The following is a 25,052-nucleotide window of genomic DNA, read 5'->3' as shown; positions in this document are numbered from 1 at the left end:
CTTGGAGTTAATAGTGAGTGAGTGAGTTGGATTTAGCGCCGCTTTTAACACTATTCCAGTTATATCACGGCGTGTCAGTTTAACATGGGGGAAAAGCCAGAACTGATACAGGTCTCAGACGTTTACCACTTTGGTGAAACCAACGAGCACGGGTATGGTGCTGACTTACCTAGAAACATAATCAGGGCGAACCGGGATTCGAACCCACAATCGTAGGTTTCCTGCATGCTCAAGGGACGCAACTCTGCACAGCGAATCGCGGCGCCTTAGACAACTGAGCCACCCGCGCCCCCTCTTTTGGTTAACAGGTCGCTCCGATTCACTGCGCTGCTACATTGTGCCATATTTTCAGAAACTCCACGTAAACACAATCCCACTTGTGGTCGAATCCCAATTCCTTGTTAAACACATTCATTCGTCAACACTCGTCCCTTTCCGTAAACTGCGAGAAGATTGTCCCGGAATGACACGAGCTGGTCACGAATGAATCACTTCCTGCTTCTGAATTTCCCTCAACACCAGGTAAGTGTGTGTTGTCACAAGGCTTGCGTCTACTTCAGTTAAAACGCTACACACCTGTCCTACTGTGTACTGGTAACACCACAAGGGTTCATCTAACTATACAGTCATCTCCAGGCAGATTCTCATGACCGGGCACTTAATTAAATATAACATGTAGGCTAACCGGAATACATCAAAGATCTACTTTCACTATTGCCTTCGATACTTGACTTCAATACTGAGACTGATCCCGATGTACGTGTATGTGTATATCACGTGTGTCTGTTACAGTTGTTACTGACATGGTCCCTGACAAATGCTACAGTAAACAATACGGGAAAATACTTCTACATAACTATATTACTTCACATCTGATATGGTAGTCTGTGAACTGTAATAATGTCTCCTACTTTCGATATGGTAATGAGTTGGTGTCACCCCACAACTATGTCACGTGATCGATACACTGCACACACTTCATGTTGTAAAGCCAGCGGGTGGCCTCGAGTTGAAAAGCACCCTTCACTAACTCTTCACTGACAGGCCACAGATCCAGGTTATATACAGACGGGCGAATGGGTAGCTATGTCTCCTGTAGGACCGCCGAGAGTAGAGAAATACACGCTCTCTCACACACATATATACACACACACGCGCACGCACGCACGCTCACACACATTCTGACACCAACGCACGCACGCACGCACGCAATCACACAAACACAGTGTATTGCAGAATGTTAGTTCATAATTCATAATATCTGCATAATCTGAGATAATTGGTTTTTATTATGAAACGGGATATTTGTTAATTGTTTCAAGATCTTGATGATCCAGGCGGTGAATGGGAGGATAGAAAATATCCTTCCTTAGTTTTGAACGGGACAGTAAATAAGTGCCACAACTACAGCCAGTGTTAGTGTTCCATGTTTAAGGACAGTAAGCTCGGGTTGTGGCTAAAATTTGTCTTTTGTTTACACCGAAAATACAAGGGCTGGTATTGTCTTTTTGTAGCTGAGATGGCGACCTCCCAGAAGTTAACAGAACACTTCCTGACATGCACGATATGTACAGAGGTGTTTGACAAGCCCTGTACACTTGTATGTAATCACACCTTCTGTCGGAAATGTGTGGTCAACTACACCAAAACCAGACCAGAAGCCATCAGTGCCAAGTCTCTCCTGTGTCCATTCTGCAGCAAGATGACGAAAGTGTCTGCCCCTGAGAGACCAGTGGAGGAGTGGGCGGATGACGTCAAACCTAGCTTTGTCATCCAGGGACTCTTGGACTCGTTTGGCCCCGGATCAAAAGGTTGGAATTTGTGATTTGTACGTGTATCAGTGTGGTTCCTAGGTCTGAGTGAGTAAGTGTGCTGAGGATACGAACGTGTGTGAAGTTGAGAAGAAAGTTTTCTGTGAATTTTCTAAACCTGTTGATGGCTTGTGTACGAAATACAATCCTATTGTGAACATGTGCTTAATGAGTAACATCCATGTGATCTAAGGTCTCTCTGAGACACAAACGTCGTCTTTTCTACGATCTATGTGGTGAAATAAACCAGTGCAACAAATTCAGTGTTATTTGAATAAGATTTCACGACAGCACTTATTGAAATGCTTGTGATGCCTATTTTCTCATCCACATCAGTTCATGATGAGCCACAGAATGTGCTATATGGAACATAATTGCACGGCGCCGTGGTTCTTTTGGTTTTGGTTTGAGAAAGTTAGATTGGATGAGTAGTAGTTGGAAAGATGTAAACCAACTTCTAAAAGATACATTCTTGTCTCACAAATGTTTTAGGGGCGGTCGGGTAGCCTTGTGGTTAAAGCGTTCGCTCCTCACGCCGAAGACCCGGGTTCGATTCCCGCCATTGGTTCAATGTGTGAGAGCCATTTATAATGTGTCCCCTGCCGTGATATTGCTGGAATATTGCTAAAAGCGGCGTAAAACTATACTCACCAACTCACTCACTCACAAATGTACAATGATATGCTTACATTCGAAGTACATATAGAACTTTTAAAATAATTTGTAACTAACTAAATTATTACACTAAACAGCTTTATGTTATTCTGACACAATCATAAGAGGAGATCACGCTCTGTCCTAGATTGGTTTACCTGCTCCAGAGCGCTTGCGCTCTTTGCCTGCAGCCGCTAGAAGGCGAAGGGCAAGGTACCAGTAGGGTTCTAATCGCTATTTCGCTAAGGTGAAACGTTGACCTATTTCCGTGAAGCGGGTGTGGCTGTCGAGAGGATCGAGAACAGGCCTACAGTGGGAAACGTTGACACAGTTTCCTTGTAGCGAGGTATTAGCACTTTTGTACAGAGTGAATAATTATATTACAAGCTACAGGAGTAAACATATCGGCATTAGGAAGGTAACTCTCACAGGGAAGTTGGGTTCATGGTTTAAAAAAACCCAAACACACTCACAACAATTTTAACAATATCTGCATGTCTCCAATGATCGCCTTCATTATGAAATAAAAACAATGCAAATTTTCAAGTGTGGATATATCAATGTCAACAGTGACTTGTATACCACTTTGAATGTGTCAACATAACATCCCCAGTACAAGTTTTTTAACATACTATGTTTGTTATCTACTTTTGTGTTACATAAATATTTAGACTGAAATGTGTCATATTCATATTCCTGAGTCTGGAGGACCACATGTAAATTACAATTTGTTTTACTTTCTGGGTTACACATGTACGCTTTATGACAGAATAGGTACTGCACAACTGGTAGTTATGCTACAACATTTCATTGCCCCGTGTTGATACTCTGGATCAAAGTTATATTGATATTTCAGATACAACCGACTGCAGTTATTGCAAGGAGGAAGGGGAGACAACACCAGCTACATCTTGGTGCTCTGTCTGTGATGACGCACTCTGTGAACGATGTTTACGGGTGCACAAACGAATCCCATCTACCAATCACCATGACGTAGTTGACCTGTCTGGAGAGACAAAGGTCAAAAGAAAGGTCATGTGTAAAGTTCACAAGGATGAAAATATCAAATATATTTGCAAAGATTGTAAAACAGCTGTCTGTCAAATATGCTGCACTATCCATCACAGGAAATGTGACTTGGTTGTAGAAATTGAGTCGGAGATTCCTGCAACGAAAACCGAGCTGAGAAGGAATAAAGAGGTATTGTTGAAGAAACACGACGAGATGAAAACACATGTTAGAAAACAAACCTCCAAAGTCGATGAAGCATTAACGCATTACTTACAAATAGAATCGAATATCAAGTCTGCAAGTCTCAAAGCAATAGAGGCGATCAAAGTCAAGGAACGGAAACTTTTGGCTGAACTGAAAGAAATGTCTGACAAACACATTGGAGAACTGAAGGCAGACATAAAGTCAGGTGAGATGTCAGTACAGATGTACCAACAACAGGCTGAGCTGATAGACCAGACTCTACAATCTGAGTGTGACATGGGTGTGTATGAGATGTACCAGGGATGTGAGGCTGGTGATGTGGAGGCTGTCGGAGTCACAGGCGTGAAGGAGAAGGGAAGAATAGCCAGGATCATGTTCAGACAGGACACGGACAAGCTGAGTAGAGCACTGGACGATCTACATCTGGGTGAGATAGGCGTCATGTATGAGGGTGTGCTGGACCTGAAGGCGACTCCTGTGTTACAGGACACCATTAACGTGCTGGACCTGAAGGCTACTCCTGTGTTACAGGGCACCATTAACACCAGAGTAGCAGGGGATACATCCGGGGCATACCCCTATGACGTGAAGGTGTTAGTGGTGAATGGTACAGACACAGTCGTAGTCACAGACTACTTGAACAACAGTGTGAAATCCTTCTACACCAGGAACAAGCAGCCATGTCACAGCAGGCTCAGTATGAGTGGTCGTCCGTGGGGTATAACAACGTTGAAGGTCAACCAGGTGGCTGTCACTGTGCAAGGTACCAGACAGATTGTAACAGTACAAGTCAACCCTGACCTGGTGCTGCTGTCAACCATCACAACCAGCAAACAGTACTTGGGTATCACGTCTCTGACACCATCAACACTAGCAGCAGGTTCCAGCTCTCCTCCCTGTGTCGATATCCTGGATATGGCGGGACACGTGCTGAAGTCAATTTGTCCAGGCCAACCTAGTAGATACATCTTGAAGAATCCCCTCTACCTCTGTACCACGAGGACAGGAAACACCCTGGTGTTTGACTGGGGATCCACGTGTGTCGTGTGTCTGACTCCCGAGGGAGATGTGGTGTTCACCTACAGCCCTTCAGGTGACAAAGTACTGAAATATCCACTTGGTATCACAAGTACCAGCACAGGCGACATCCTGGTGACAGACAACAATCTACACAGAGTCCTCCACCTGACTGAGTCAGGACAGTTTGTTAGAAACATACTGACATCACAGGATGGTGTCTGGAATCCATGTGGAGTGTGTGTTGGTGGGCGTGGCCGCATTTACGTGTGTACATCACATGAAGTGAAGGTATTTACATTGAAGTGAATGAACATGTCACAATCCTCCTTTCAATCAACTGTAGTCACGTGTGAGTTGAGGATTTATGTGTTTTGATATGTGTCATTGTGTATTTACCTGTAAGCACATTTCACCATGTTTTAGTAAAATCACATTATATATTAATGTTGAATCATCCATCTGAGCTTTGCTATTTAATGAATGATGATGAAATGAATGAAGATTTAATCGCACACGGTCTGTAAGTGTACACATTTTATATGTAATCTCAATACACGGCTGTTCACGTACTGCTTTTATCGTCCATATCACATCTGAACATGTTTTCTATTTTTTATATTACCAACTTCGAATATAAGTGGATTAAATAAAAGACCCTTACATCGAATACCAGATCCCCCACATGATGTGTTTTTCATCTTGCAACCACTTTGAGAGTGTAACGGAGCTGTGTTATAACTAGAGGTGTCGTGAGCTGAGTCGGAGTAGGATGGATATTTACATGACAGTAATCCTTGCTTGCTGTGTTGAGGACAATAAGCAGCACTGTTTTGTTACAGATTTACACACGGGCGCCGTTTTACTATCTATTTCTGATTTATATCATCAATTCATTTTATGATACCCCAAGATTAATTATTGTAATCATAATTCAAGTGTATTATGGATCTATTCGTGATATCTGATGTGTCTGTGGAATATCTACATGACAGCCAGACTTCCTTGATATGCGGAAAAAAAGACTTGTTACAGACATTCTTCCGACCACATAGATCTGGGAGACAGTTGCACTGCTGTGTCACTGTGACCTGCAAAGGAGGCCCGCGAGAGTCTGGCGTTTCTGAATTCTAAGGTCGAGAGGCTGATCATGTGACATGCGGTACGAAAACCGCCAAACCAGTCACAGTGAAAAGCCCGTATTAAGCAGCCGTTGTGACCAACCGATCACCAATTCAGTCACCTTGTAAGACACCTGTGGATACAAAGGGACGAATTTAGCGCAATGTAAGCCTCAGTGTTCCACAGAATCACCAGAAACTACTATTGTACATATATACATTAAATGTACTAATTGTTTTGGTAACTTAACTGAACTGTTTCGCGTTATGAAGCACATAACCGACAGCTCTCTTGTTTCTGCGGTGAGGACGTGTTACGCTCACCTGGTACCTAAGCTGTCAAAGGGAGATAAATCGTGATTGGATGCTTTTGAAGCGCAATAAAATACAGTGAACGAATATGAGTGAGTGAGTTTTGTTTTACGCCGCTTTTAGCACTATTCCAGCAATATCACGGCGGGGGACACCAAAAATGGGCTTCACATATTGTAACCATGTCGAGAATCGAACCCGGGTCTTCGGCGTGACGAGCGAACGCTTTAACCACTAAGCTACCCGACCGCCCTTGTGAACAAATATATACACGTGAAGCCACGAACATTGTATCAGATAGTGTTATTTATGTGTGTTTCAAATAAATAAGTCCTCTGTAATTCTATGTTTGTTGGTCAAAGCCGCGATATTCAAGCTACATGTATGACGGTAAATAATCGAGTATGAACGCGAGAAACCAGTGACTGACATCACGAGCAACATCCCAAGTCGTTGGGTCACGATGACACTGTATCAACCAAGTGACGGTGTCTGACCATTTGGTCGCCTCGTACGACACGCACAGGTTGCTGAGGACTTATTCTAACCCGGAATCCCCACGTGGAGACCTCAATTGGTTGCTTGTTGTTCACCGCCAGTGCGATGAAGACCCACAAAGGCCTTTTCCAAATTTTAATAAAAACCTCTGCTTTAAGCAGAGTCGACTGTAAGATTCCGACTTTATCATGAGCAAGTCTTTATTGAACACCATGAAATTGTGATGATACCAGCCGTTCGATAAAAGGTGAGCGTAGCCTGTCCCACCGGCGGCTACCAGTTAACCCCTTGCCAAAAGCTAGGGTGTAACTCACATGTTGCCCAGGTAACTCCTTACCAGCAGCTAGGGTGTAACTCCTATGTTGCCCAGGTAACCCCTTCCCAGCAGGTTAGGGTGTAACTCACACTTTGCTCAGTTAACCCCTTGCCAGCAGCTAGGGTGTAATTCAAATGTTTCCCAGTTAACCCTTATCAGCAGCTAGGGTATAACTCATATGTTGCCCAGGTAACCCCTTGCCAGCAGCTAGGGTGTAACTCACATGTTGCCCAGTTAACACCTTGCCAGCAGCTAGGGTGTAACAAACATGTTGCACAGTAAACTTCTTGCCAGCAGCTAGGGTGTAACTCACATGTTGCCCAGGTAACCCCTTGCCAGCAGTTGGGGTATAACTCACGTGTTGCCCAGGTAACTCCCTGCCAGCAGCTAAGGTGTAATTCACATGTTGCCCAGGTAACCTCTTGCCAGCAGCTGGGGTGTAACTCACATGTTCCCGAGTTTACCCCTTGCCAGCAGCTAGAGTGTAACTCCTATGTTGACCAGTTAACCCCTTGCCAACAGCTAGGGTGTAACTCACATGTTGCCCAGTTAACTCCTTGCCAGAAGCTATGGTGTAACCCACATGTTGCCCAGGTAACCCCTTGCCAACAGCTAGGGTGTAACTCACATGTTGCACAGTAAACTTCTTGCCAGCAGCTAGGGTGGTGCTCCTATGTTGGCGAGGTAACCCTTTGCCAACAGCTAGGGTGTAACTCACATGTTGCACAGTAAACCTCTTGCCAGCAGCTGGGGTGTAACTCACATGTTGGCCAGGTAACCCCTTGCCAACAGCTAGGGTGTAACTCACATGTTGTCTAATTAACCCCTTGCCAGCAGCTAGGGTGTAACTCACATGTTGCCCAGTTAACTCCTTGCCAGAAGCTATGGTGTAACCCACATGTTGCCCAGTAAACTCCTTGCCAGCAGCTAGGGTGTAACTCACATGTTGCACAATTAACCCCTTGCCAGCAGCTAGGGTGTAACAAACATGTTGCCCAGTTAACTCCTTGCCAGGAGTTGGGGTATAAATCACATGTTGCCCAGGTAACCCCTTATCAGCAGCTAAGGTGTAATTCACATGTTGCCCAGGTAACCCCTTGCCAGTAGCTAGGGTGTAACTCACATGTTGCCCAGTTAACCCCTTACTAGCAGCTTGGGTATAACTCTCACTTTGCCCAGTTAACCCCTTGCCAGCAGCTGGGGTGTAACTCACATGTTGCTAGCGGTTGTAGCCAGACGTTGTAGTACACTCCCACTGATTCTCTCCAACAAGTCGGTGATCTGTCAATGTTCCCAGGTGCTCTCCCTCTTGAGCAGTATCAGGTTTTAGTGTTGTCACCTTTGGGTTAGTTCTTTGTTGTTTTATATCCATTTACCTCTCTTACTCCAGTTTATTACATTTTTTACAAGATGACTGATATGCTGGTTATGAATTATGTTACAACTTGTACTCTTTTTACGAATAAATATGTTTAATGGTTGACATTGTTAATTATATGACAATGTGACTTCATGCTGTCAAGTTAGACTCCAATGTCAGTTAAATGGCTTGTAACCCTCCTTGTTGGTTTCAGCAAATAGCTAAACGTTTAAGACCTGCATCACTTCAAACATCCCCATACGTTAAGCCGTCATGCCCTGATACAACTGGAATACTGTTAAAAGTGGCGTTTAACCAAACTCTCTCCCTAGAATAATCAACCCTTGAAACCTAAACTTTATACACGCCTATATATTACCCAACACGGGTTCGTTCCATAAAGCAGTCTTAACGCAACTCGTAACTCCCATACTTTAACATAGACTTACGACAGTCGTAGCACTAAGATTATTGTAACTCCCATACTTTAACATAAACTTGCGACAGTCGCAGCACTAAGATTATTGTAACTCCCATACTTTAACATAAACTTGTGACAGTCGCAGCACTAAGATGATCGTAAGTCCCATACTTTAACATAAACTTGTGACAGTCGCAGCACTAAGATGATCGTAACTCCCATACTTAAACATAGACTGACGACAGTCGCAGTACTAAGATGATCGTAACTCCAACACCTTAACATAAACTTGCGACAGTCGCAGCACTAAGATGATCGTAACTCCCATACTTTAACATAAACTTACGACAGTCGCAGCACTAAGATGATCGTAGCTCCCATACTTTAACATAGACTTGTGACAGTCGCAGCAATAAGATGATCGTAACTCCCATACTTTAGCATAAACTTACGACAGTCACAGCACTAAGATGATCGTAACTCCCATACTTTAACATAGACTTGTGACAGTCGCAGCACTAAGATGATCCTAACTCCCATACTTTAACATAAACTTGCGACAGTCGCAGCAATACGATCGCTTTCTGGAACGTGGCTCAATTAAATAGGAGGGTACGGGTGGTCCGAGGCTAGTCGTTATGCACAGTTGCGTTCCTTTGTTGACCAATGATCCTCCCACAAGCTGGCACGCCCATGACATAACTGGAATATTGTTCAAAGTGGCATTAAACTCAACACACTCACTCACTGTCCCCAGTGCCTGTATCTACCTCCTAAGATGGAGACTGAGTGGTTACAGTGTTTAACCTGATTGGGTCAGGTTGTGTGGCATGGTTTGTTTTGTCAATGGTTTCCGTGGTCCATACCTCACACACTGACCCTGTTAGCTATTTGCATGTAAGACATGTTCTTAACTAAGATGATGGTAACTCCCATACTTTAACATAGACTTGTGACAGTCGCAGCAATAAGATGATCGTAACTCCCATACTTTAACATAAACTTACGACAGTCGCAGCACTAAGATGATCGTAACTCCCATACTTTAACATACACTTTCGACAGTCGCAGCAATACGATCGCTTTCTGGAACGTGGCTCAATTAAATAGGAGGGTACGGGTGGTCCGAGGCTAGTCGTTATGCCCAGTTGCGTTCCTTTGTTGACCGATGATCCTCCCACAAGCTGACACGCTGTGACATAACTGGAAGATTGTTCAAAGTGGCATTAAACTCAACACACTCACTCACTGTCCCCAGTGCCTGTATCTACCTCCTAAGATGGAGACTGAGTGGTAACAGTGTGTAACCTGATTAGGTCAGGTTGTGTGGCATGTTTTGTTTTGTCAATGGTTTCTGTGGTCCATACCTCACACACTGACCCTGTTAGCTATTTGCATGTAAGACATGTTCCCGAGGCAAGGGCGTTAACTGACTATAAAATTCCAGTTTCCACTGTTGGAAACGATCATGCGGCGTAACACAACACTCACTCACGTGATCATTTCGTTGATTTCAATATCCAAGGGAATTTGAACTTCACATTGCCAGCGTTGTGAGAACCTTAAAGAACGAGTTCAAGTATGTCTCCCAAATGAAGTTACCTCCGGGATGGCAGACGCACTGACTCGCACTGGCCTCTATCCCCTGTGCATGATCTCGACTTAAATTGTGTCTCGCTGAACTTCAGACGGGGAGCAGAGCCCTGTATCGTATACCACATACTTGTTCATTGCGCTCTTTTGATTCTTTATTATGCTTGGTGTTATGGAACGTCCACTGTCATCATCGACGAGCTTTCTGAAAGTCTTTCACGAGTCGCGACATTTCCTGCACTGATTCCAATAACCCTTCTCCATTTGGTGCGCATGCGCCGTGTATGTACCATTTCCGGTCACTGAGGTCCCTAATGTCAAGTTCCTCGACGACTTCCGAGGGTTTAAGGGCACCTACGTACAGACACACAAAGATACATAACAAAAGGAAGATATAACAGGATTTGGAAAATAGGCCTATTTTCAACCATGGTATGAATGGTAAATAAATAGAGACATAATTTCTGTATATGAAGTGTCGAGTTGTGTCCCTTGACTGTATAAAGCCTCCAATCTGGCTTCCTTTATGCGCAGACGGTCTGCGCTGTCCACCACGTAGATCAGACCTCGGGGTTATTTAAGAATTGACTTCATGTTTTGCCTTTATGGAAAAATAAACGTAAAAGTCGGTTAACAGAATGTGTGAATACGCATAGTCAACAACAATAATATCTTCACAGACTGCTTGCTTAATCATTAACACAAACACACTGTGGATAACAACATGAAACCAGTGATATCGTGTAGCGTAATTATACACATACCCCTCCCATTCTATTATCAGCCAATCAGAAACAGTAGTCCATTAGTGGGCCTTAGCGGCCTTTTTTCGACTTCAGTTTGGTCGGCAATAACCACAGACAAGGTGACCCGTGAAGATCCGGGATAGAATATGTCTTCAGAAACCATGGTTGCCGTAAAAGGCGACTATGCTTGTCGTAGGAGGCGACTTACGGGATCGGGTGGTCAGGCTTGCCGACTTGATGCATGTCATCGTATCCCAATTGCGTAGGTCAATGCTCATGGTGTCAATCATTGGATTGGCTGGTCCAGACGCGATTATTTACAGACCACTGTCATATAGCGGGAATATTGCTGAGTGAAACAACAACAAAACAAAACAGACAAGGTGCACTGCGAATCTAGGTTTATGCCCTCTGAAGTGTGTGGCTCCCCGTGTGAAGTTCTTATATTACACCTACCTTGTGTGTTCAGGTAGTAGTGTTTCCACAGCTGTCTGATCTTCTCCTGGCCCCCAACGTCCCACACCGTGAACGTCACGCCCTTCACCGGACTGACCGTCTCCACGTTGAAGCCGATGGTGGGGATGGTGCACACGCTCTCGTTCAGCTTCAGCTTGTACAGGATGGTCGTCTTACCTGGGACAACACCACTATATTACCGAGACGGATAACGTTTGTAATGCCACGAATCCACCCACTGATCATGCTCGCTGCGCTACATTATATTCAACCTGCACTCTGGTCAATAATATTATGGGTGACAAATGGTTTAAAGTCGCGTCCAAGATTTTTGCACGTATATAGTGACGTGCATGCACGTGTGTGTGGCTGCTTGTACTAGTCCGGACTGATGCCGACTTTATAGTGCTAGCACACTGAGATACCATGCCGCAGTTTAAAATGTATATCCCACTCAGACACAGAAAACGTACCCCGAGCAGACCAGTCCTTGTTTTAGCCCCTTAATGCCGAGCGCCAGACAGAGTAACAACAAGTACCATCTTTTAACGTCTTTTGGTATGACGCGGCATGGGATCGAACCCCAGACCTTCCTCTCTCCGGGCGGACGCTCCAGCACTAGACCACGGAGGTGGTCCATATTATTACTAACCTAGCACAACAATATCATACCATCATACCATAACAAATATATACGCTTGGTTCGAATTCCGATGAGGATTCTATTGACTTAAAGTTTCAGCGATATACCAAGTTAACGAGGTGTCGTACATTGTACATCTTCTGTTGGTCTAAAACACCGGCCCTACCTATAGCATGGTTTATTTACGAGAGTTCGAGTGAGTGAGTATGGTTTTACTCCGCTTTTAGCAATATTCCAGCAATATCACGGCGGGGGACACCAGGAATGGGCTTCATACATTGTATCCATTTCGGGAATCGAACACGGGTCTTCGACGAGCGAACGCTTTAACCTCTAGGCTACCTGTCCGACCGACTTCGAAGTTATGATTGAACAGATGAAATGTTAAGCCCTGTTGATAAGTGGATTGATGCAAGCTTAATAACTTCACGACAAAAGGTATTTAAAGTTGAATACCCCACCCTCCCAATAATACAAAAGTCTTAAAGAACACCATTTTCAATCAGAAAAAAGAATACTTAAACATGTTATATCCCCCTCCATCGTGTAGATCCGGGTTACAATTGATCTTCAGCAAGCAATGCTTGTCGTAAAAGTCGGCTAACGGGATCGGGTGGTGGTCAGTTTCGATTGTTTACAAATCGCCGTCTTATAGTTATATTGCTGAGTGCGCCGTTAAACGAACAAACAAACAAACAAAACGTACACCCCCGAGGTCTCCCCATGCCTACCTGCTGCATCCAGTCCCAGCATCAGGATCCGAGCTGGTTCCGATGAAAACTCACTGTAGATCTGCATAAGCCGCGATAGTAACAAACCCATAGCGATATCACCATATATCACCTAAACACGATGAATGTTCCTTGAAATGTGTCCTGTTCTTTAGAAACAGTGTAAGTGAATAACAAAGAGTTGTATCAAAATTATCCTTTCCCACTCTGAATTATCGCCATCTATTATCCCAAACGTTCTCTGTCTGACGCACGTAGTCAACGCACAATAACGTGATCTAATTGCTTACTACTGTAAAGATATGTTGTGTATACATTACAGTATACAGACAGACAGTTTAGTCGTATATGTGGCCAAAAGACCAACAGTACATCATGTTTACATTAAGGCGCAATAAATGTTACAATGAGCACACCTTATTAATATAAGCTGAACAAGTAACGAAAGACATTTGTTCACAAACGGACTGTTCTCTTGTGATATATGATACAATAATAGAGATCGCTTAGATAATAGACTATCGTCATCAGTCTGCACTAGTATCAGAAACCCTTCAAACGAAGGCCTGATTACAAAATACTGGGGTAAATATTTCATGTTACTGTAATGTGGGCAAATCATCAACACATGAAATTCATCTTCTGTAGGCCAGGAGTATCTTCTGTTTCAGGAGTTTTGGAAAATCACAGTTATACATATTCGATATCTTTAGTCATCTACCGTCTTAAATATGTATGCGTCTATCTATGTGTGTGTGTGTTTGTGTGTGTGTGCGTGCGTGCGAGCATGCGTGCGTGCGTACGTGCGTGTGTGTGTTTGTGTTAAAACTTAACGTCCCATCGGCATAATTTCAGCCAAATAGCGACGAGAACAAGTTGATACGTACACAATTGAGTCACGAAGTTATTCTTAAAAACAAATTTGTCAAACATATTTCGGCAGAACAATAGTCTACCAATGGTAAATATAGCTTATCCCGTTAATACATGTTGCTCCATATAATTGTATCGTACATCACGGATTCCTTTGCAATGTATTTATTGTTCCATATTTTAAAACACCGTTTTGAGGTTGTACAGAGGTGGTGCAAGAGGACACTCATGCAGTATCAACCAACACTCATGCATTAGCAACCATCACTAATGCATTAGCAACTCACACTGTTGTATTATCAACACACACTAACGCATTACCAACTAACACTAATGCATTGGCAACCCACACTAACGCATTACCCACTAACACTAATGCATTGGCAACCCACACTATTGTATTATCAACCCAAACTAATACATTAACAACCCATACTAATGCATTACCAGCCCATACTAATGCATTACCAGCCAATACTAATGCATCAGCAACCCGCACTAATGCATTACCAGCCAACACTTATGCATTACCAGCCAACACTAATGCATTAGCATCCCATCCCAGCGAAATCGAACCCACAATCGTAGGTTTCCTGCATGCTCAAGGGACGCAACTCTGCACAGCGAATCGCGGCGCCTTAGACAACTGGGCCACCCGCCCACTCTTTGGGTTAATAGGTCCCTCTGATTCACTGCACTGCTACACTGTGCCATGATTTCAGAAACGTCAACACAATCCCACTTGTGGTCGAATCCCATTTCTTTGTTACACACATTCATTCGTCATCACTCGCCCCTTTCCGTAAACAGCTTGTCCCGGAATGACACGAGCTGGTCACGAATGAATCACTTCCTGCTTCTCAATTTCCCTCAACACCAGGTAAGTGTGTGTTGTCACAAGGCCTGTGTCTACTTCACTTATAACGCTACACACCTGTCCTACTGTGTACTGGTAACACCACAAGGGTTCATCTAACTATACAGTCATCTCCAGGCAGATTCTCATGACCGGGCACCTAAGTAAATGTAACATGTAGGCTAACGGGAATATTTCAAAGATCTACTTTCACTGTTGCCTTCGATCGGACACTTGACTTCGATACTGAGACCGATCCCGATGTATGTGTATGTGTATATCACGTGTGTCTGTTACAGTTATTACTGACATGATCCCTGACAAATGCTGCAGTAAACAATATGGGGAAATACTTCTACATAACTATATTATTTCACATCTGATAGAGTCCGACATTAACGTTTTCTACTTTCGATATGGTAATGAGTGGGTGTCACCCTACAACTATGTCACGTGATCGATACACTGCACACACTTCATGTTGTAAAGCTAGCGGGTGACCTCAGTTGAAAAGCACCATTCACTATCTCCTCACTGACATGCCACAGTTCCAGGGTATATACAGACAGGAGAATTGGGAGCTATAAAATACCTGTGTATGTCTCCTTTAGGACCGCCGAGAGATGAGAAATACACATTCACACACACACACGCACGCACGCACGCACGCACACATTCAGGCACGCACGCATGCATGCACGCACACAAATACAGTCGGCCTTAGTGTAAAGCAGAATGTTAGTTGATATGTCATAAGATCAGCATACAACTGAGATAATGTTGTTGTTTTTACGAAACGGGATATTTGTTAATTGTTTCAAGATCTGGATGATCCAGGCGGTGAATGGGAGGATAGAAAATATCCTTCCTTAGTTGCCACAACTACAGTCAGTCTTAGTGTTCCATGTCAAAGGACAGGAAGCTCGGGTTGTGGCTAGAATTTGTCTTTTGTGAACACCGGAAATAAAAGGGCTGGTTTTGTCTTTTTCTAGGTAAGATGGCGACCTCCCAGAAGTTAACAGAACACTTCCTGACATGCACGATATGTACAGAAGTGTTTGACAAGCCCTGTACACTTGTATGTAATCACACCTTCTGTCGGAAATGTTTGGTCAACTACACCAAAACCAGACCAGAAGCCATCAGTGCCAAGTCTCTCCTGTGTCCATTCTGCAGCAAGATGACGAAAGTGTCTGCCCCTGAGAGACCAGTGGAGGAGTGGGCGGATGACGTCAAGCCTATCTTTGTCATCCAGGGACTCTTGGACTCGTTTGGCCCCGGATCAAAAGGTGGGAGATTGGGATTTATACGTACATTAGTGTGGTTCCTAGGTCTGAGTGAGTACGTATGGTATACGAACTTTTCAGCAATATATCCGCAATTTTACGGCGGCAACATCGGGAATGGGCTTCACACATTGTCCCCATGTTGGGAATCATCGTGGCGAGCGAACGCTTTAACCACTAGGCTACCGCTCCGCCCCGGAAGGTACCCCTACATTTCATTTGAATGTTGAATTTAGGTATGTTTAAGGATTCCAAGCTGTATGGAAAGTCATCTATAAAGTTGTTTGTAGGGTTTGTGTATATCATGAAATCATATCGTATACAGGTACAGTTTTAAAATGTGGCAACGATCCTCCTAACACGTTGATACAGATGACATGACGTGCGGTCGACGACTTTTACGTTTGAAGCCGGTTTGGGCGTGCTGATAGGAACGTATGTGAAATTGAGAAGAAAGTTTTCTGTCATCTGTGAATTTTCTAAACCCGTTGATGGTGTTGTTTGAAAGGTCTGCATACAAAATGAAATCCTATTGTGAACATGTGCTTAATAAGTAACCGATGTGGTGTTAAGCCTATCTCAGACACAAACGTCCTCTTTTCTACGATCTATGTGGTTAAATAAACCAGTTCAACGAATCCAGTGTTATTTACATAATATTTCACGTCAGCACTTATTGAAATGCTTGTGATGCGTATTATCTCACCCACATCAGTTCATGATGAGCCACACAAGTTTCTATATGGAACATAATTGCACGTGTTTCTTTTGGTTTTGGTTTGAGAAAGTTACATGGGATCAGTAATAGTTGGAAAGATGTAAACAAACATCTAAAAGAAACATTCTTGTCTCACAAATGTATAAGGGGCGGTCGGGTAGCCTAGTGGTTAGACCGGGTTCGATTCCAGACATAGGTACGATGTGTGAAGCCCATTTCTGGTGTCCCCCACCGTGATATTGCTGGAAATTATTACACTATTAAATTATTACACTAAACATCTATATGTTATTCAGACACAATCATAAGAGGAGATCACGCTCTGTCCTAGACTGGTTCACCTAATCCAGAGCGCTTGCGCTCTTCGCCTACAGCCCCTAGGAGTCGAAGGGCAAGGTCTGGCTCAATTACATACAGTTGACCTATTTCCGTGAAGCGGGTCTGGCTGTCGAGAGGATCGAGGACAGGCCTACAGCGGGAAACGTTGACACAGTTTCAGTGTAGCGAGGTATTTGCTCTTTTGTACAGAGTGTATAATTTACATTACAAGCTACAGGAGTAAACATATCAGCATAAGGGAGGTAACTCTCACAGAGAAGCTTGGTTCATTGTTAAAAAAAACAACACACTCACAACAATTTTCACAATATCTGCATGTCTCCACTGATCGCCTTCATTATGAAATAAAAAAATGTAGCTGTTACTTTGAAATAATTTTTTATCAATGTCAACAGTGCCTTGTATACTGCTATGAATGTGTCAACTTAATGTCCCCAATACTAGTTTTTTAACATACATTGTTTGTTTTCTACTTTTATGTTACATAAATATTTAGACTGAAATGTGATCGCATTCATATTCCTGATTCTGGAGGACCACATCTGGGTTACACATGTGCGCTTTATGACAGTGTAGGTGCTGCATCAGTAAGTAGTTATGCCACAACATTTCATTGCCCCGTGTTGATACTCTGGTTCAAAGTCATCTTGTTATTTCAGATACCACTCACTGCAGTTATTGCAAGGAGGAAGGGGAGACAACTCCAGCTACATCTTGGTGCTCTGTTTGTGACGACGCACTCTGTGAACTATGTATTCGAGTACACAGACGAATTCCATCTTCCCGTCATCATGACGTAGTTGACCTGTCTGGAGAGACAAAGGTTAGGGTCAAGAGAAAGGTCATGTGTAAAATTCACAAAGATGAAAATATCAAATATATTTGTAAAGATTGTGAAACAGCTGTTTGTCAGACATGCTGCACTATCCATCACAGGAAATGTGACTTGGTTGTTGAAATTGAGTCTGAGATTCCTGCAATGAAAACCGAGCTGAGAAGGAATAAAGAGGATTTGTTGAAGAAACACGACGAGATGAAAGCACATGTTAGAAAACAAACCTCCAAAGTCGACGAAGCATTAACGCATTACTTACAAATAGAATCGAATATCAAGTCTGCAGGTCTCAAAGCAATAGAGGCTATCAAAGTCAAGGAATGGAAACTTTTGGCTAAACTAAAAGAAATGTCTGGCAGACACATTGGAGAACTGAAGGCAGACATAAAGTCAGGTGAGATGTCAGTACAGATGTACCAACAACAGGCTGAGCTGATAGACCAGACTCTACAATCTGAGTGTGACATGGGTGTGTATGAGATGTATCAGGGATGTGAGGCCGGTGATGTTGAGGCTGTCGGAGTCGCAGACGTGAAAGAGAAGAGAAGAATAGCCAGGATCATGTTCAGACAGGACACGGACAAGCTGAGTAGAGCACTGGACGATCTACAGTTGGGTGAGATAGACGTCCTGTATGAGGATGTGCTGGACCTGAAGGCTACTCATGTGTTACAGGACACCATTAACGTCAGAGTAGCAGGGGATACACAGGGGGCATGCCCCACTGACATGACGGTGTTAGTGGTGAATGGTACAGACACAGTGGTAGTCACAGACTATAGCAACAAGAGTGTGAAGTCCTTCTACACCAGGAACAAGCAGCACGGTCACAGCAGGCTCCGTGTAGGTGGTGCCCCGTTTGGTATAACAAAGTTGAAGAACAACCAGGTGGCTGTCACTATGCCGGTTTCCAGTCGGATTGTAACAATACAAGTCAACCCTGACCTGGTGCTGCTGTCAACCATCACAACCAGCAAAAAGTACCAGGGTATAACGTCTCTGACACCATCAACACTAGCAGCAAGTTCCTACTACCCTCCCAGTGTTGATATCCTGGATATGACGGGACACGTGCTGAAGTCAATTTGTCTAGGCCAACCTAGTAGATGCATCTTGAAGTATCCCTACTGCCTCTGTACCACGAGGACAGGAAACATCCTGGTGTCTGACCGGGGATCCAGGTGTGTCGTGTGTCTGACTCCCAAGGGAGATGTGGTGTTCAACTACAGCACTACAGGAAACACATCACTGGAGTTTCCATGTGGTATCACAAGTACCAGCACAGGCGACATCCTGGTGACAGACAACTCTCTACACAGAGTCCTCCATCTGACTGAGTCAGGACAGTTTGTTAGAAACATGCTGACATCACAAGATGGTGTCCAGAATCCAAGTGGAGTGTGTGTTGGTGGGCGTGGTCGTATGTACGTGTGTATGTCAGATATAGTGAAGGTATTTACATTGAAGTGAGTGAACATGTCACAATCCTCCTTTCAATCAACTATAGTCACGTGTGAGTTGAGGATGTATGTGTTTTGATATGTGTCATTGTGTGTTAACCAGCTGTAAGCACATTTCACTGTGTTTGAGTAAAATCACATTATATATTAATGTTTAATCACTCATCTGAGCTTTGCCATTTGAATGTGATGAATGAAGGTATGTAAGTGTACACATTTTATATGCAATCGCAGTAGCAAGGCACAGCTGTTCACGTACCGCTTTAATTGTTCACATCTCATCTGAACATGTTTCCTATTTTATATATTACCAACTTCGAGTGTAAGTAGCTTTGATGAAAGATCCTTACATCAAATATCAGATCCTCCACATGATGTGTTTTTCTTTTGTGCCACCACTATGACAGCATAACGGAGCTTTTCCTTCTGTGTTATAACTAGAGGTGTCGTGAGCTGAGTCGGTGTAGGATGGATATTTACATGACAGTAATCCTTGCTTGCTATGTTGAGGACAATAAGCAGTACTGTTTTGTTGCATGGGGCGCCGTGACATCCAGACTTCCTTGATATGCGGAAAAAGACAAAATAACAACACTGTCTTGTTACAGACTTACAGACATTCTTCCGACCACATAGATCCGGGCGACAGTTGCACTGCTGTGTCACGGTAACCTGCAAAGGAGACCCGCGAGAGCCTGGCGTTCTGAATTCTAAGTTCGACAGGCTGTTCATGTGACATGCGGTACGAAAACCGCCAAACCAGTCACAGTGAAAAGCCCGTATTAAGCAGCCGTTGTGAGCAACCGATCACCAATTTAGTCACCTTGTATGACACCTGTAGATATAAAGTTCGCATTTATCGCAATGTAAGCCTCAGTGTTCCACAGAATCACCTGAAACTACTATTGTACATATATACATTAAATGTACTAATTGTTTTGGTAACTTTACTGAACTGTTTCGTGTTATGAAGCACAGAACCGACAGCTCTCTCGTTTCTGCGGTGAGGACTTGTTACATTCACTTGGTAACTGAGCGGTCAAAGGGAGATAAATCGTGAGTGGATGTTTTTTGAAGCGCAATAAAATACAATGAACGAATATGAGTGAGTGAGTGAGTGAGTATTGTTTTAGGCCGCTTTAAGCAATATTCCAGCAATATCACGGCGGAGGACACCAGAAATGGGCTTCACACATTGTACCCATGTCGGGAATCGAGCCCGGGTCTTCGGCGCGACGAGCAAACGCTTTAACCACTAGGGAACCCGACCGCCCCTGTGAACGAATATACACGTGAAGCCAGGAACATTTGATCAGAGTGTGCTGTTTATGTGTGTTGCAAATAAATAACTCCTCTGTAATTCTATGTTTGTTGGTCAACACCGCGATATTCAAGCTACATGTATGACGGTAAATAATCGAGTATGGACGCGAGAAACCAGTGACTGGCATCACGAACAACATCGCAAGTCGTTGGGTCACGATGACACTGTATCAACCAGGTGACGGAGTCTGACCATTTGGTCGCCTCGTATGACACGCACAGGTTGCTGAGGACCTATTCTAACCTGGAGTCCCCACGGGGACCTTCACTGGTTGCTTGTTGTTCACCACCAGTTCGATAAAGACGCACAAAGGCCTTTTCCATATTCATGGGAAATCTCTGCTTGAAGCTGGTGGCTTCCATTACCAGAAAGTCAGTTGTTCACCTGAATAGACACTGAAACATGTGGTTCAAGTCGAAACAGGGAATTACATCTGACATCAGTTTCACCATGTTAGTTTTGCCGACGTGGGCAACCTGAACATACTATACAATCAATAGGAGCAAGTGAACTATTCTAGAGCCGAGGGGGCTGTTTTCCACCCGTGTACCGTTGTTTTGTACGCAGGGTACATGCAACAAGATGTTCACGATGTTCTCTGATTTCTATGTATACCTTTCCTGTACCCCGCATACATAAAATTGTACCTGTTTTTTACAAAGAATACTTTGTCAAACCCTGCGTAACAGTAGCACCAGAATCCTGTATTCCCCCTGTTGTTATTGTGGGAATCCTACAGGATACAACTAGTAAATTCACCTGTCCATGTCAGACAGTCTCTGTTCAGTATGTTCATGTCAACAGCAGAGAGAAACTTACAGCCGTAAACATGATAAAATTAAGCAACTTAGTTTAGACGGCAATGCAGCGTAGATATGCGATAGAATCCACATTTATACCCAACAAATAACATACTTATTTGAAATATTTTTTTATAGATTTGTCAGTGCCGTGGTTTCCCCAAAAAGGTAAACGTCCGAGACCTGCAACACTTCGGGCTTTCCCCCAATATTAGGGTGGCGCGCCAGGATATAACTGGACCACTGTTGAAAGCAGCGTTATACCTAACTCATTCACCCAAAAACAGACTAACACAACACATATTACTATGTATGTCTGAATATGGACTGATTATGCTCAACAGGATATAATGGAATAAAAGTTTCCAAACATAAAACATGATGGAAACAACTTACTGCACACAAGTTAATCTACCATGTGCCATTCGGCTAGCAACAAGGGTGCTTTATAAAAATGATGGGATATTGAAATATTCACGAATTCACCCACCCTAATACATTACCACCATCCACTAACACATTACCAACTCACACTAATACATTACCACCAGCCCACTAATACATAACCACCACCCACTAATACATTACCAACTCACACTAATACATTACCAACTCACACTAATACATTACCACCCCCCACTAATACATTACCAACCCACACTAATACATTACCTACTCACACTAATACATTACCAACTCACACTAATACATTACCACCCACCACTAATACATTACCATCATCCACTAACACATTACCAACTCACACTAATAAATTACCACCAGCCCACTAATACATAACCACCACCCACTAATACATTACCAACTCACACTAATACATTACCAACTCACAGTAGTACATTACCAACCCACACTACTATATTACCTACTCTCACTAATACATTACCAACTCACAGTAATACATTACCACCCACCACTAATACATTACCACCACCCACTAATACATTACCACCACCCACTAATACATTACCACCACCCACTAATACATAACCACCACCCACTAATACATTACCAACTCACACTAATACATTACCACCCCCCACTAATACATTACCACCCCCATCCACTAACACATTACCAACTCACACTAATACATTACGACCAGCCCACTAATACATAACCACCACCCACTAATACATTACCAACCCACACTAATACATTACCAACTCACAGTAGTACATTACCAACCCACACGAATACATTACCTACTCTCACTAATACATTACCACCACCCACTAATACATTACCAACTCACACTAATACATTACCACCCACCACTTATACATTACCACCACCCACTAATACATAACCACCCCCCACTAATACATTACCTACTCACACTAATACATTACCACCCCCAACTTATACATAACCACCTCCCACTTATACATTACCAACTCACACTAATATATTACCAACTCACACTAATACATAACCACCCCCCACTAATACATTATCAACTCACACTAATACATTACCAACTCGGCGGGCTCGGATGTCCCTATCGTTTAAGGCGCTGCGATTCGCTGTGCAGAGTTGCGTCCCTTGGGCACGCCAGAAACCTATCATTGTGGGTTCGAATACCGGTTCACCCCAATTATGTTTCTAGGTTTGCCAGCACCATACCAATGCTCGTGAGTTTCACCGGAGTGGTAAACGTCTGAGACCTCCATCACTTGGGGCTTCCCTCCCACATTAAGCTGACACGCTGTGATATAACTTGAATACTTTTAAAAGCAGCGTTAAACCCAACTCACTCACTCAATATCTCTGAAAATTGCTGTTTGTTGGTTGCACATTAGTCCATTGTTATTCTCCAACATTATTCTCTCCCGTTTGCCTCACGGGTCTCGGTTATCCCCGCCTATCATTATGTAAACCTCTGCAAGTAACATCACGTTGTGTGGTATTGTTTACATGTTTTATAACTTTTTGGACATGAGGGTATTTTTATAAACAGGTAGGTATCTGTCCCTCATTCTGTTATATCAAACATATGGGGGAAGCTTCCAGTGAAGGGGCCACCAGGTCGTATTGACAAGAGTGGATTCATCATCTGCAATGTCATCCTAACAAGAAAATGATTTGAATAGCTTTAAAACGGCCGATGTAGTACCTCAAATTAATCATTCAGTTAATGATATCTCCTAATCGGTGATAGACCACGTGGTCCCTTTGCTGGTAACCTTCCCATTTGGTAGTTGAGGTAAATACACCCAGCTTACATCATCTCTCTTCTTACTTACACAAACATAACAAAAATATACTGCCTGGTGGGCACTCGAGGGCAGAATACGAGTAGATTTAGTGTCGATATATATAGCAAGAGCTGGATGTACCAAAAAATAATGTGATATGGGTAAAGAAATTGTTTAGCACTTAAATACAGTTTATGTTTCGAATGCTTACTGAAAAATACTCTGTCAAACAAAAAACAACATCAACAACAGCAAAAAATCAACAACCCTCCCACCCCCCCCCCAAAAAAATAAAAATAAATAATAATAATAATGATAATAATAAAATAATAATAATATAATAACTAACTAACTAACTAACTAACTAACTAACTAACTAACTAACTAAATAACTAAATAAATAAATAAATAAAAAATCGAAATATTTATATGAAAATAATCAGACATTTTATCGAATCATCTTCCCGATACACTTAATATAAAAAGTCCAGTTTCCACCCATGCCGAATTATTCCTGACCAACTCGTTCTTCCGTGACACAGAAACAAAGAAACAAACAAACAAACAATAAATAAATAAATAAATAAATAAATAAATAAATAAATAAATAAATAAATAAAAAACAAAACAAAATCGAAATATTTATATGAAAATAATCAGACATTTTATCGAATCATCTTCCCGAGAAAAGTCCAGTTTCTACCCATGCCGAATCATTCGTGACCAACTCGTTCTTCCGGGACAAGCCGAATAGAGACTCGTGGCCCTCTCGTGGCCTTTTTTGCGACTGTGTTCTGTCTGAGCGGAAACGGGCATAGCTAAATAAGATTGGTCAACTCGTTTTGTAATTCTTGATATTTGCCCAATATATTATTTATATTCTAGTTGCTATTGAAAACCTACCCGGACTTACAATATTATACAGTATGATTAAACACATTTAACTGTGACTTTGGCATATTTTTAGATGCAAGACATATGTGAAATCGTGAAGTCATACACGCATTCTGATTGGTTTGTTGTATTTTCGCACTTAACATTCTTGCAGGTTACGGAAAGGGGCGAGTGTTGACGAATGATGCCGAACTAGACTGGAAGTTTGTGGCTCGATCGTAGCGCCATCAGTGGCTATAACGATTTATGTCCCTTCTATGTCCCTCCTACTGATCAGATAGGTTCCAACTCTCATAAATACTTGCATTTGTTTAATAAGAAATTGAGTGCCCCGTCAAGGCGAGCGATAATCAAAATCTATAAGAAGGAAGTTGAGGTGAGGTGAAATGGGGTTTAACGTCGCGTCCAAGATTATTGCACTTATATAGCGATGTGCAGGTACATGTGTGTGTTTGTGTTGCTGCTTGTACTAGTCCGGACTGATGCCGATTTAAAGTGCTAGCTCACTGAGATACGATGCCGCAGTTTAACATGAATACCCCACTCAGACACAGTCT

The 25,052-nt window shown here is 42.9% G+C and overlaps 4 protein-coding genes across 4 annotated transcripts in view; 3 read left to right on the top strand and 1 right to left on the bottom strand.

Annotated features, from left to right (window-relative positions):
* The first annotated feature begins 308 nt into the window (after positions 1-308).
* Positions 309-6,219, top strand: LOC124123114 (protein wech-like). Its single transcript, XM_048399088.1, has 3 exons — positions 309-522; positions 1,515-1,811; positions 3,322-6,219. The coding sequence occupies exons 2-3, from the start codon at positions 1,520-1,522 to the stop codon at positions 5,004-5,006; spliced, it is 1,977 nt and encodes a 658-aa protein (XP_048255045.1). The 5' UTR covers positions 309-522; positions 1,515-1,519; the 3' UTR covers positions 5,007-6,219.
* A 4,289-nt stretch (positions 6,220-10,508) lies between these two features.
* LOC124124901 (ADP-ribosylation factor-like) lies at positions 10,509-13,017 on the bottom strand. Its single transcript, XM_048398721.1, has 4 exons — positions 12,895-13,017; positions 11,521-11,697; positions 10,816-10,884; positions 10,509-10,672 (listed from the first exon to the last, which is right to left on the bottom strand). Exons 1-4 carry the CDS (start codon positions 12,983-12,985, stop codon positions 10,509-10,511), a joined length of 501 nt encoding a protein of 166 aa, XP_048254678.1. The 5' UTR covers positions 12,986-13,017.
* A 1,566-nt stretch (positions 13,018-14,583) lies between these two features.
* LOC124124889 (protein wech-like) lies at positions 14,584-20,621 on the top strand. Its single transcript, XM_048399089.1, has 3 exons — positions 14,584-14,647; positions 15,616-15,912; positions 17,626-20,621. The coding sequence occupies exons 2-3, from the start codon at positions 15,621-15,623 to the stop codon at positions 19,269-19,271; spliced, it is 1,938 nt and encodes a 645-aa protein (XP_048255046.1). The 5' UTR covers positions 14,584-14,647; positions 15,616-15,620; the 3' UTR covers positions 19,272-20,621.
* LOC124135362 overlaps positions 17,035-25,052 on the top strand; it is a 26,067-nt gene continuing 18,049 nt past the window's right edge. Inside the window, exon 1 of the mRNA XM_048399092.1 lies at positions 17,035-17,135. The gene's annotated coding sequence lies outside the window, so the exon portion shown is untranslated. The remainder of the gene's footprint in view (positions 17,136-25,052) is intronic.

The sequence above is a fragment of the Haliotis rufescens genome, unplaced genomic scaffold (assembly GCF_023055435.1).
Source record: "Haliotis rufescens isolate VD_foot unplaced genomic scaffold, xgHalRufe1.0.p SCAF_19, whole genome shotgun sequence".
Classification (NCBI taxonomy): Eukaryota; Metazoa; Mollusca; class Gastropoda; order Lepetellida; family Haliotidae; genus Haliotis; species Haliotis rufescens.
This window is presented reverse-complemented; position numbering and strand designations above follow the sequence as displayed.